General features: G+C 38.6%; 1 protein-coding gene across 2 annotated transcripts; it reads left to right on the forward strand.

Annotated features, from left to right (window-relative positions):
- Positions 1-1,949: 1,949 nt before the first annotated feature.
- MCTS1_1 (Malignant T-cell-amplified sequence 1) lies at positions 1,950-7,554 on the forward strand. Of its 2 annotated transcripts, none has more exons than XM_051215739.1 (5): positions 1,950-2,325; positions 2,359-2,511; positions 2,547-2,647; positions 5,171-5,372; positions 7,341-7,554. In XM_051215739.1, exons 1-5 carry the CDS (start codon positions 2,315-2,317, stop codon positions 7,420-7,422), a joined length of 549 nt encoding a protein of 182 aa, XP_051066270.1. In that variant the 5' UTR covers positions 1,950-2,314; the 3' UTR covers positions 7,423-7,554. The 2 variants fall into 2 exon arrangements, with proteins under 2 accessions (XP_051066270.1, XP_051066271.1); XM_051215740.1 differs by having other exon boundaries at positions 2,173-2,325; positions 5,198-5,372.
- Positions 7,555-12,806: the final 5,252 nt, after the last annotated feature.

Genomic DNA, 12,806 nt, shown 5'->3' on the forward strand with positions numbered 1-12,806 from the left:
TTAGCCGAGGTCTGGAATCACCGTCACGTGTTGAGTCAGTATGTTTTTGAGCCTCAAGGACTGTTTAATGAATTTCCATTCCCTGATGTCAGAATTTGTTTGAGTAGGGTCTGCATTTTCCGGTATACCTTGCACAATTATGTTTCTTCCACGAAAAAACATCTCGCGAGATTCTTTAGGGATGTTCCGCATGATATTGCGCTCAGAGTACGGTATGTCGGGCAATATTCTTACGTAACCATCGGATTTCATCAAGTGACTTGCTAGGAAGATGTCCTCTACGTCGACAGCATGCTTAAATGTTACTCGGAGAAGCCTCGGGTGATTTAGATGCTTAGAATCCTTTCCTCGAGTGAGCCGGGTGACCGTCAAAGGTTCTATTCTAGGAAGTTCGAGCTTCTTCAATTCACCCAAGAGCATCCTTTCGTTTTTGTCCTGCAGACTGAGGGGAAGATCAGGATTGTCAACGGGGTTCATGATAATGAGAGAATCGTCACGATCTGTTGTTAATTTACCAGGTTTCACGATGGGTTCAGGTTTAATAACTTGTTGTTTGGAGGTCAGTGTGAGTTTTTGAGTCTTGGGTTCTTTGTTGACCGGACGAACAGTCTTGGGGGTAGACTGTGCGATCAAACCTTCAGTTATTTTCCGTACAGGAACACTTGGGTTGCTCGGCTTAGGCGGTGATGCCTGGTTCTTTTGGGCTCTCTTAACGTGAGTCGAATCACCTAGAGGGTTTTTGGGAACCACTGTTGTGTTCAGGGACCCTAGGCAGGGAGACCCGAGTTTGCTTAGGGAGTCTAGTACCGTCGACGTAATGATGGTACTGAGCCTCGACACGTCATCATTAGTGTTGACGGATGCTCCATCGGTGGTATACCTGTCGGCATCCCTATTTTTGTATCCGTCGCACGCTCTTGTTTTTCTACCGGTTTTTTTACTATCGTTTTACAAGTTAACTGACAACTTGTTCCGAAGACCTGTCAGTAGGAAAATGATGTTACTCAGCAAGCCTACAGCGTCCGTGCTGCACGTGACACACACCCACTTTTGCTATGACTTGCTGAGTCTGTTGTTAGCAGTTGCTGTCAGATCTGTGCATGCTTCGTGGAACCAACCTTTGCAGTTGTCGCACTGCATGCCAGTTGTAACAGCAAAACGGCATCCCGGACGTTTGCATGAGTTTTTCATGACTGTGTTGAAGCAAACTATGTTATAGATGCTTGCAAAAGCCTAAGACCTTTAAGAAGCACGAAAAGCACACTGGAAACGGACAAAAATGGATAAAACGAGTGATATAAACTGAAACTAGTCTATACGTGAAAAACAAAAAAACAACCGAATAGTAAGCTGAGGCAAAACCACAGGTAACTATTAAATATGTTGAAACTCAAAAAAAGTAATCTACCGAACGTATAGCTCAGGATAGATTCTTTAGAACTGAAATGGTACTTTTGCTGCGTAAGAACACAGCAAAAGTTTGATAAATGCAAATCACGTTAGGACTAAACTTCCCTTTTGAAAAGCGCTCGTTAGAGTATAGGCTTCTTAAAGATGACCTTCTAATGGTGTACAGTATCCTTAACACTTCTGGACGTCATCTCAAGCACCTACTTAAGCTTAGTTCCAACACTAACCTAAGAGGTAACACCCAGAAATTGGAAACACGACATAGCAGAATGGACTGTAGACACAACTTCTACTCCTTAAGAATTGTCAAATGATGGAATTCGCTGCCGGCCGAGCTAGTCCAAGCGACTTCCCAGGAGACCGTTACTAGGCAACTTGATCTATTTTTAAGGATTAAGGATAATATCATACTATGATTTACCGATTTCTTTTTCCTCTTTTATTGTTAGCATACCTAGGTTCCTGCCTGGAGGATTTGGTGATCCTCTGCTACTAGACACGGAAGCCTGTTAAGCGAAAGCTTCTTCTATTCCGTCCACAACCATTTGAACTATTTGTACAAACAGGTCCCTCAAGGTCGTCAAAAAAGAGGTAAGTTCAGTCATAAGTTGTGCGGTGGTTTGGGCTTTTCGCTCTAGTTTTTGATTTATAAGATTGTCTTAGTCATAGAGTTGTGTTGTTTCTGTTCATTGTCGGTCTCTTTCACTATGAAGTGTGCGCTTGTTGTGTCGTTGACTCACTTTATCTTATGTTCCTTTTTCTAGCACTCCAAGCTATTGTGCGTGTTCTTCTTGTACTCAAAGTACCTTCTGGCCTGACACAAACCACAACAACTGACTCCCGTCCCTTGTTCAGGGTTCGTCTGACTCCATAACAATACAAATTACTGCCAACAAAACTACACATGTTCAAAAAGTGAGATCGAGTTATTATTAATCGTGTTTGTAGGTTTGACGAAAAGGAGGACATTTCCTGTACAAATAATGCTAAGAACTCCATCGTGAAATCTTTACGCACTAGACTGACTGAAGGTTATGGCATTGATATTAAAATGGTTGATCAGATTTTACCTAAGAAAGATGTTGTAAAACACATTAAGTGGTAAGGTGCTGGGGTTTAATATTAAACAAATTAAGTCATGAACATGTCGACTTGTATTCAGATTCTGACGGTGAAGTCATGTTTTTCCGACAACGTGAGGGTCCGTTTATTCCATCGCTGAGATTGCTTCATAAATGTAAGTAGTTTCTGGTTGTGATCGTCTACGTAATATTTGATTATGAATCACATTTTTGAGTGCTTTAGCTGATTTATAACTTTACCGCATAGTTTCCAATGGTTATTTTTCGCAAAAGTTGAAAGCCAGAAATTTTAGTCTGTTCGTATGCATAACAACCAACAATATTTAAGTTAGAGCAACACACATAAGCGAACAATTGTTTTCAATTAGATCGTCATCAAGCTTTACTCTAATACATGAATATTTATACGAAAATGTTAAACCAATCAAGGCAATATGGGTCAATAGTCACAATGAAATAGAAAAGGTCACCACACATAATAAGTAAAAATACAAGTTGATAGTAGGAAGACAGGTGTACTGATAGTAGTAAGAATAATAAAATACCATAACAAAAGTCTTATCGATAGTTAAACGTTGGAAATGGAAGGTCAAACGTGGGTAAATGGACTTGGAATAGTCAACACAAAACATTAATACTATTACGTAATAAGAAGTGTGCAAATGATTAGATAGTGAAGAATACAAACGGGAAGAGACGGAAAATCACAAACAAATACTAGATGTGAATATACGGCTAATGATAACAAAAATAGAATTAAATGAATAAATAATAATTTAAAACATCGTTAGTTAAGTTATAACTGGCCATGGGAGGGATAGGGGGGTTACGAATTTCTTCTGTACACATAAATTGGGGTTATATGTACAAATTCCTATGGCTTCAGCTATATGTAGGAGGCGGGAACGAACTCCTTTGGGAAATGATGGAAGTATACGATAGATCCCTCGAAATGATTTCGATTTATCTACAGCATGACCGCTATCAATGAGATGTGCCAAGATAGAACTGCGAATTGTTTTTATCTGGCCCTTTATAGTACTTAAGTTCTCCCATTCACTGGAATTACTGCAAGTCATAACGTAATCGCTTCCAACATTTGGAAATATGCAGTCAGTTATTTGTGAGAGTTTTTAACACTCAGTGATTTTGTGATAATTTCCGACAGATTCATATTTGGCCCAGAAAACCACATTTGTCTGTTCGTATTCACAATTATCCTAACTGACGTTTGGTGATTTCATATAGTTTAATGTGTCTTAACTGACACATCAACCTAAATTATAGTGTATTTGTCGAAGCATCCTACACGAAAATAAGATGTCAAGTCCTGTGCGTATCACATATCACCAACTCCACTTTCTCTATTTTTGATTAACTTCATCATAGACGTATTGGTGAAAATAACATTCTCGTCTACTGAATTATCGGGTATTGATCTCCTTCCATGAGGTCCACTTATCGACTTAGAATACACAGATGATATAGTCCTGTTTGGTGAAGACGCTGATAAAATGCAGAGTCTTTTGATAGCACTAAGCAACAATGCCAGAATGTTTGTAATGCGCTTCTCTCCCTCTAAATTCAAGCTGCTGCTACAGGGGTGGTCTGCGTCAACACCTAAACTAAGGATAGAGAGTGAAGTAGTCGAACGCGTTGACGACTTCACTTATCTTGGAAGTCTGATCAGCCCTAATGGGTTGGTGTCTGACGGAATCTCAGCACGGATTCGAAAAGCTCGCTTGGCTTTTGCCAACTTACGTCACCTATGGCGAAGGCGAGATATCCGTCTATCAATAAAAGGACGAGTATACTGCGCGGCAGTCCGTTCTGTCTTACTTTACGGCAGCGAAACATGGCCATTAAGAGTAGAAGATACTCGTAAGCTACTAGTATTTGACCGCAGATGCCTTAGAAATATTGCTGGCATCTGTTGGGATCACTGGGTAAGTAATAGTGAGGTTAGACGCAGGGTATTAGGAAATGATGGTAAATCAGTTGATGAGGTTATGAATCTTCATCGATTGAGATGGTTAGGCCACGTGTTACGTATGCCTGAATACCGATTGCCACGACGTGCAATGCTATCCGGTATTGGAGATGGTTGGAAGAAAGTTAGGGGCGGCCAAACCAAAACGTGGTATCAGTGCTTGAAGTCACTAACCTCTAGTCTGATCCATGTTGGTAGATGCAGACTACTTGGTTGGGGTCCGCGTGACTATCGTAACCAATGGTTGGAGACTCTTGGTGACATGGCTCAGAATCGATCACAATGGCGTCGGTGTATACACTCTCTGTCTTCACTTAAACTAAGAGATTAAAATCACTTCATATCTTTCTTTCTACGAACTAATTCTTTCTTCCTGTACTATATCCTTATATGCAATCTTTCTTTTATATATTACCACCTGTGAATTAACTACTTTTATGAATCCGGTGTCCATCTTGTTGTGTTAATGAGGTATGGCAACTTGGACCGATGCATTCATGTGTCTGGTCCCACGTTGTAGCTGACTGACTGACATATCACCAACTAATAACGACTGTTGAATAGTCTCCCAAACTCTCAACTTATGTCAAGCCATATGTCTGTTAAATACACTTTATTATTCATTCATTTTTGGAGGAAGTTGGTCCGCTTTTTCTAAACTTACACAAAACTTTATTAACTTGTTCAGATCCTTTCATCCTACCTCATTTACAAGTTGACAGAGGTGCTATCAAGCATGTTTTAAATGGGTCAAATATTATGTGTCGTGGTTTGACATCACCCGGTGCTCGGATGACAGAAGTTCCTAAGGAGTCAGTTGTTGCTGTAATGGCAGAAGGCAAAACAAATGCACTCGCAGTTGGTATTACTATGTTATCTACTGATGAGATGTGAGTTTTCGAAAAGCTTTATTTATGTGGAAAATATTTTGAATTTACCTTAAAAGTATTTTTAAAATCTTTGATTCTTACCAAGGTACTGAAGATAAATAACTGGTTGATCTTGATTGTCTGAATTGCTACATTTGAAACTTAGTGTATTACTGGTAGGAAAAAAACCTGATTTGTTGTTTAGTAACATTTTACTTTGTGCTATTTTATTTCAGCGCTTTAATGAGAAAAACAATGTTCATGTAAACAAATTGCTAAAATTAATTTTCAGTAATATAAAAGGAATTCGGAGGCTTTTGTTTTAAATGTACTTTTTATACAGAAATATATCGAAAAGTGCTAGCGGTCTTATTCGGATGTAGATTTTCAAGAGCAAGTACTCTGTAGAATTCTGTGTTCTTGATGGACTATAGCTCTTGATACTTGTGTAGTAGTTGCACTGCAAAATGAAACTGCTTTTTAAGCTGTACAGAACCCGCATGATATTCAACGATTCTGAAAATCAGTATGAAGATGAATTACCTTCAGGGTATATATATATGGCTTGAATTGAAGTTAGTTGATTGACATCAGTACGTCGTAAATTCTAGTTGTAGGTTGATAATAAAGTTAAAGAGGTACTGCAAATACGAAATCCAATTTAATTTGACCAAGCATATCGAACAAGTAATATACAATTCAACAATAAAAGCCAGATCCAGGAGAAAAGGCTGCATTTTTGCTACAGAAATTTCATGTTTTTAGAAAAACTAAGATGGAAGTAAACATAGCCTGTATATAGTATTTTACAAGGTCGAGTGACTACTATAGAGAGGTATCAATTACCTGGTATTAAACAGGTTATAAACATAAGGATAACTATTGTTATCGTAAACATAACACAATCACCATCTACGAATCAAGCTAATGTTCACATATGTCTAAATGAAACTACAAATCTGTATTCACCAGCGTCTAATTGTGGAATGTATTCTCATTCCTAATCATGGAGTTCAACCATTTCAAGAGAAAATTAATTACCCACCGAGAACTATCTCAAAATATCTCTAATAGATTAAAGTAAAATGGATTGAAATTCTGATTTATGAGTAGCACTATGTAAGATATGGTAGTGTCAGTTCAGTTGTTTAAATTGTGTGTCCATTACTTAGGAGTCCTATATATAGGTAATACAGTTAAGTCCCTTATAGTTTTCAATCATAACCTAACTGTTGTCGATCCGTGACGAAACTTGCATGCAGATCAAAATGTCAGTTTTTCTGATTTTTAGCTCCAAAGGCAGTTATGCTGTTTTTATTTGCCATATTTTCGGTAATTCCGTTGTGTATTGAGATGGAAGCTTTACACCTATCAATTAGTATTGTTAATAGGGTTTTATTTGATAATTTGGAATAAAATGAGTATCAGGTGGATTGGTAATAATAAAAATGATATATTTGTTGTATCTCGATGACTAGAAAATTAAATTTCTGACGTTTCGTGACTCAGTGTGAGTCACTTTGTCAGAAAAAATATGAATAAACAAATATACCTGGCACAAGCTTAATTAGTATAGAGAAAAGAAACAAAAATATTTAGTACAACCAAAAAGACAGGTCTAATTTATTGTTCACAGTTGTCAGTATTCTTGACTTTACTCCTGCTAGTTTTTTTAAAGATCGTAAGTTCAAATCGGGTTTTCGGTTACACATTTTCTTTTGAAGTCAAGACTTTCAATTTTATATCATATTACGATAAGATGTTTCTACTGAACTTACAATTCATTGGTTAACCTTTTGGAATGAAATTTTTGTTTTTATTTGGTCGTAATGTTGAAAAGTTTTCCTACATAAATTGAATTGCATGTTTAAAATGTCTAGTTGTAAATTAATTTACTTAAATTATAAAGGCTAAGTAAACTAACTGTATTCCTAAAATAGTTTTAATATTTGCTATTCTACTATTGTTCTCTTCTTTCTATTCCAATAGCTTGTCAACCAACAATGGCATTGGGGTCAAAAATATACATTATTTGAATGATGGATTATGGCGTCTCAAAGGCGTACGATAGTTGACTTTGTTAAAAGAACTCTGGGTACATTCTTATTTGTACATAGACCTTGTTATCACTCCCTCGAATGATTTGTAATGTACTTGCAGAAGTGATAATATCTGAGTTTATAAATAAACTTTTGGTGTGAAATCTTTTGTCCTTTTATTGACTGATTTCAAAATTATTTGCTGTTTATTTTAATAATTATATTTGTTTTGATCTCACATATCATAACGACAAATTATAACACTTTGTCTACTTTTTGGGTGCTCTTATCATGTCTGACTGCGTTACAGTTTTCGTCCTGTTTTCACTTCAAATAGCACTGCTCATTGAACTAAATAACGATTGAGTTACAAATATTACATCTCAACCACTTCTAAATTTCTAGCTTAAAATTTATCCTATTTTATTCCTTTTTTGATTTCATCTAGGTTTGTTAGGGTTTACTGGCTGTTTAGTTCCGACTAGTGTTTTATCCTAAGATATACTTTTCTGGGTTACCATCTATAATTCCCTAAGATATACTTTTCTGGGTTACCATCTATAATTCCCTAAAATAACTTATCCGTTAGGATCCTTTGTAGCTTCTGAAAAAGTAACGAGGTCAGTGTCTGCTATTTTATAAACTGTAGCCAAATTGTAACAAATGAAGATTACTCAGACTGAATCTGCGAGTGCTTCAACTGCCATCTTGTGATTAGATCTCTAATCTATATCGCTAAATATAAGTGACTCTGACTAAAATGTTCCGTATTTTTTACACCTTAATCTATTCGATGTTCCCAACTGCTTGTTGTGTTTTTGTCTTTTCATTTTCATGTTTAAAATAGCATGAATAAATCCTGTCTATACGTTAAAATGTTGCAACAGCTTTTCCTAACATTTATTTTGATGTATTTCTTAATGTCGGTTTAACTCGGGAAGTTTAGTGCTAATGTCCCGATAAATAGACCACCTTATTAAAATGCTTTGAAGCCATTACTTGAGGTTATGATTTATTGATCTTGAGACAAGGTTTCCGATCACATCGCCACATTTCGTTTTTGATCCAGGTATATCAAATGTATCATTTTGTGTTAGATCAGGTTCGAGAAATTGCACCTTGAAATTGAAGGTCTTAAATTATTTAGAATTGAAGGTTTCGAATTTTAAATAATTCGAAACCAGTTTTTGATTCAATCTACCTTGAATATTCATTCTAAAAATGTACCCTTAATAATGCCGTAGAGTGAGCATATCTTTTATCTTCTCAGTGCAGTGAGCTCTACAACTTCTTGAGGTCCTAATCACGACAGCTGTTCATTGTATGGTACTTACTTCTGTCGACTTCTAACTAAGGATTTATGCAAGGAGGTTGACACATAAGTTGTTATTACTTACTTAAGCGTTGTTTATCTTTGATATTGCGTTGACTTTTATCTATTTTAATAATCGTGTGAGAATACTCTGTAAGCACTAGAAGATAGCATTTTCAAAAATTCGGTCATATATGTCAATCACTTACAAATCACACTACGTAAAATTGGTTTTTATTTTGTCAACTGTATTTTTTAAAAACCTTGCTTGTTGTTTAAGCTGTTCAAAATCCTCTTGAAAAATTATTATTTCCCCATAAGTACGGAGCTAACACGAAAATTACTCACATAAAGGTCGTGTGTGACCGACCTCAATCAGTTGTACCTTGGGCACTGCGGTCAGGCTCTCAGGTCACTAAGACCACCCCTAACCCAATTTTCTTTTCAGGTAACTCCAGAAGAACCCTTCCACGGTGTGGGCAACCGGGAAGTGATAACTGCTCTCATACCTTAGACAGCACCCAAGATCACTATTCATATTCAGTCTCCGTCTTCAATTCCTATTATTCCTCCTATGTCATCTTTCAACCCTAAACTTGCTCTTTTGAATTCCTCCGCAAGTGTCACCATGGCCAACGCTTCTAGTGCGCGAAACACTATCCCAGGTCTACTGAAACCTCGCTCCAAACTACACATTGGAGCCTTCAATGTACGTACTCTATGTCAAATCGGTCAAGTTGATGTAGTTATCTGATACACCTTTCAGTGAGACAAAACCATAGAACCTCATGATCAACGGGATTGGACATCGCCTTCTGGTGAACGAATACAACTATACTCGGACATCAGAAAGTATGTCTATGTTCCAGAATCTGCCGAAGGGTGAATATATGATTTGTACATCCACTCTCAGGTCTGAAACCAGTCTAGTTTCCTCGGGTTTGCTCTACATGAGCTATAGTTAGACGTCGAAGTATTATTGAGGCTAACATTTTAGACACTAGATTAGTTAAACTGTTTCCTCACAAGAGGATTTTTATCTCTTCTCCTAGACTGGGATGATCAGTGATCAAGACCTGCCAAATGAAATTACATCCAGACCCGAGATTGTAGCTCGGATTTAGTTAGCGTAACTGCCAAAACTGCACCATCATCCCTAACAATCTCAGGGGTTAGTCCATCGTACGATTTATGTATGTTGTGTCTCGGAAACACGCGTACAGGATCCTAGTGTTGTCATTCACTTGACCTCACCTCGCCAAAACGAAGAGCCGACGAGATACGCTCTCCATCTATCTGGCGACCCGATGGCTAGTTCTCACGGACTGGCAGGTGTTGGCATAGGACTAAGTATGAGGGCAGAACAAGCACTATTAGAATGGGTCCCCGTTGACAGTCGCCTATGTGTTGTTCAGCTAAACGGCTTTGTAAGAACTCGGAAGGATAGGGACACACGTCACTGCCTTTTCGTCGTTCCTGCCTACGCTCCCACTGACTGCAGCTCGGATGAAGTGAAAGATGACCTTTACAGAAAGCTTTCCGAACTTCTTCATAAAGCTACCCGCTCAGACACAGTACTCGTAGCAGGTGACTTTAGTGCCAAGGTAGGTAGCTTAAACCGAAACAGCAGCGACATTCATTAGTGATTTAAACCAAAGGGTTACGAAGAACAAATGGGTTTCTACTAGGTCTCTTGCACTGATAGATTCTCGTAAACTCATCCCATCAGGCTCTGAACATGATGAAGAGTAAAAACAAATCAGATTTAAATTATCCAAGAGTCTAAGGAACGACCGTGAGCAGTGGTGGGTAACGAAAGCAAAAGAGATAGAAAAGGCAGCGGCTGTAGGTAACACCAGACAGCTTTTCAGACTAATAAATTCAACTGGAATTAAGAAGTGATGTGTGAGACGATCTCAGAAAAAGACAACACTCTTATCCGCTTTCAGCACAGACATTTAGAACGATGAGCGGAACAGTTTAAGGAGCAGTTCATCTGACCTTCAACTACTCTACAACTACCCACCGTTCCCAGACAGCCTGAATGGGACATTGAAGTAGTCCAAAAAGCTATAGCTAATCTGAAACGAGGAAGAGCAGATGGATTGGCTCCAGATGTCTTTAAGTATGGTGGTCTAATTTTAGCGATTAGGTTGACTAATATTTTAGGTGAAATCTGGAAACTGAATGTAGACCCATCTGACTGGTCTCAATCACTGATTGTCCGAATATATGAGAAGGGGTCAAATTAATCCTGTGATAACCATAGAGGAATTAGTTTGACTAATATAGCATCTAAAATACTAGCCTCAATGATTATTGGGTACCTGACAATGACTCGTGAACTGTAAACACGAGAAAATCAGGCTGGCTTTGAGCCTCGTCATGGCTGCATCGACTACATATTCACCATTCGTCGGATTTTAGAATACAGGCATGCTTATCGGCGTCCGACAATGGTGGTCTTTCTTGACTTAAACTCAACATTCGACAGCGTTGTCATTGAAGGATCTACCTTGGAAGTATATAAATTTTGTGAAGTCTCTTTATTCAATCACCACCATCTGAGTCGGAGTTATGGTGAACGACAAAGCTGTTCACTGTCTCAAGTTTTGTTCAACTTCATCATAGACATACTGATGGAAATAATGTTCTTGTCGACTGAATTTTCAGGAATCGATCTCCTATTAGGAGGTTCATTTATTGACCTAGAGTACTCTGATGACATAGTATTTTTTGGTGAAGACGCTGATAAAGTGCAGTCTTTCGGTAGCACTGAGCAACAATACCAGGATGTTTGGGATGTGTTTCTCCCCTCTAAATGCAAGTTTTTGCTTCAGGACTGTTCTGCGTCAACACCTGAACTAAGGATAGGGAGTGAAATAGTTGAACGCGTCGACAGCTTCACTTATCTTGGAAGTCTGATCAGCCCTAATGGGTTGGTGTCTGACGGAATCTCAGCACGGATTCAGAAAGCTCATTTTGCTTTTGCCATCTTGCGCTACCTATGTCGAAGGTGACATATCCGTCTATCAATTAAGGACGAGTATACTGCACGACAGTTCGTTCTGTTCTACTTTACGGCTGCGAAACGTAGCCACCAAGAGTAGAAGATACTCTAGTATTTGACCACAGATGTCTTAGAAATATAGCTCGCATCTGCTGGGATCATCGGGTAAGTAATAGTGAGGTTAGACGCAAGGTATTAGGGAATGATGGTAAATCAGTTGATGAGGTTGTAAATCTTCATAAACTGAGATGGTTGGGCCACTTGTTACGTATGCCCCCTGAATGCCCTGGTACGGCCGAGAGTGCGGAGAGTCCGCTCTCCCTCTCGAAATACTCTCACACGGCCACGCGTATGCAGCCTCTGCCAGGGAAGTCCTACTCATTGCCTTCTCGTGGCGGGGGTGTTGTCTACGAAAATGAGAGGACGAAAAGCGAATGTCCGGCGCTTTAACCGGATTCCAAATCAATGGTGCACATGGGCTCCAGTATCCTGCGGGAACGAATGGCGTATGAACCAATCGTTGGTCACCGGCTGCCATGGGACTGCATCTCCTTACGATGCTCCACTGCCTTGTGGGTTAGACCTTTAGGTCAAAGGCTCGGGGAGTGGCCCCCTAAGATAACCACCTGCTTCGGTTTGGGCACCCGGGCAGTATCACAGCCCACACACAAATTGATGAACTCTATATGCCTATGGAAATTATCTTTCTCGCTTTGAAAATCAAACAATTGATTCTGATTATTATCATTACATTTATTGTCATTATTAATACTAATATTATTATTACTACTATTATTGTCATTATTGTTATTATTATCATTATTATTATTATTTTCCACATTATTCACCCTCTTTTATACTTATGCAGCGGCTCGTCTTTGGTGGAAATCCGACTGTATCTAAACGTTCTCGAGTCACTGTCCGGTTGAAAATTGTATGTTACCACCGAACACGAGGACTGAAGCAGATTTTCTGATACCACGTGCACCATTCAAACTGGCTGCCTTCAACGTTCGCACATTTATGCAGGTCGGACAACAGATAGGGCTGGCTATGTCTTTGGAAAGTCTTAATATCGACGTGTGTTGTCTATC

Source organism: Schistosoma haematobium, chromosome 4 (assembly GCF_000699445.3).
Source record: "Schistosoma haematobium chromosome 4, whole genome shotgun sequence".
In the NCBI taxonomy this organism is placed as follows: Eukaryota; Metazoa; Platyhelminthes; class Trematoda; order Strigeidida; family Schistosomatidae; genus Schistosoma; species Schistosoma haematobium.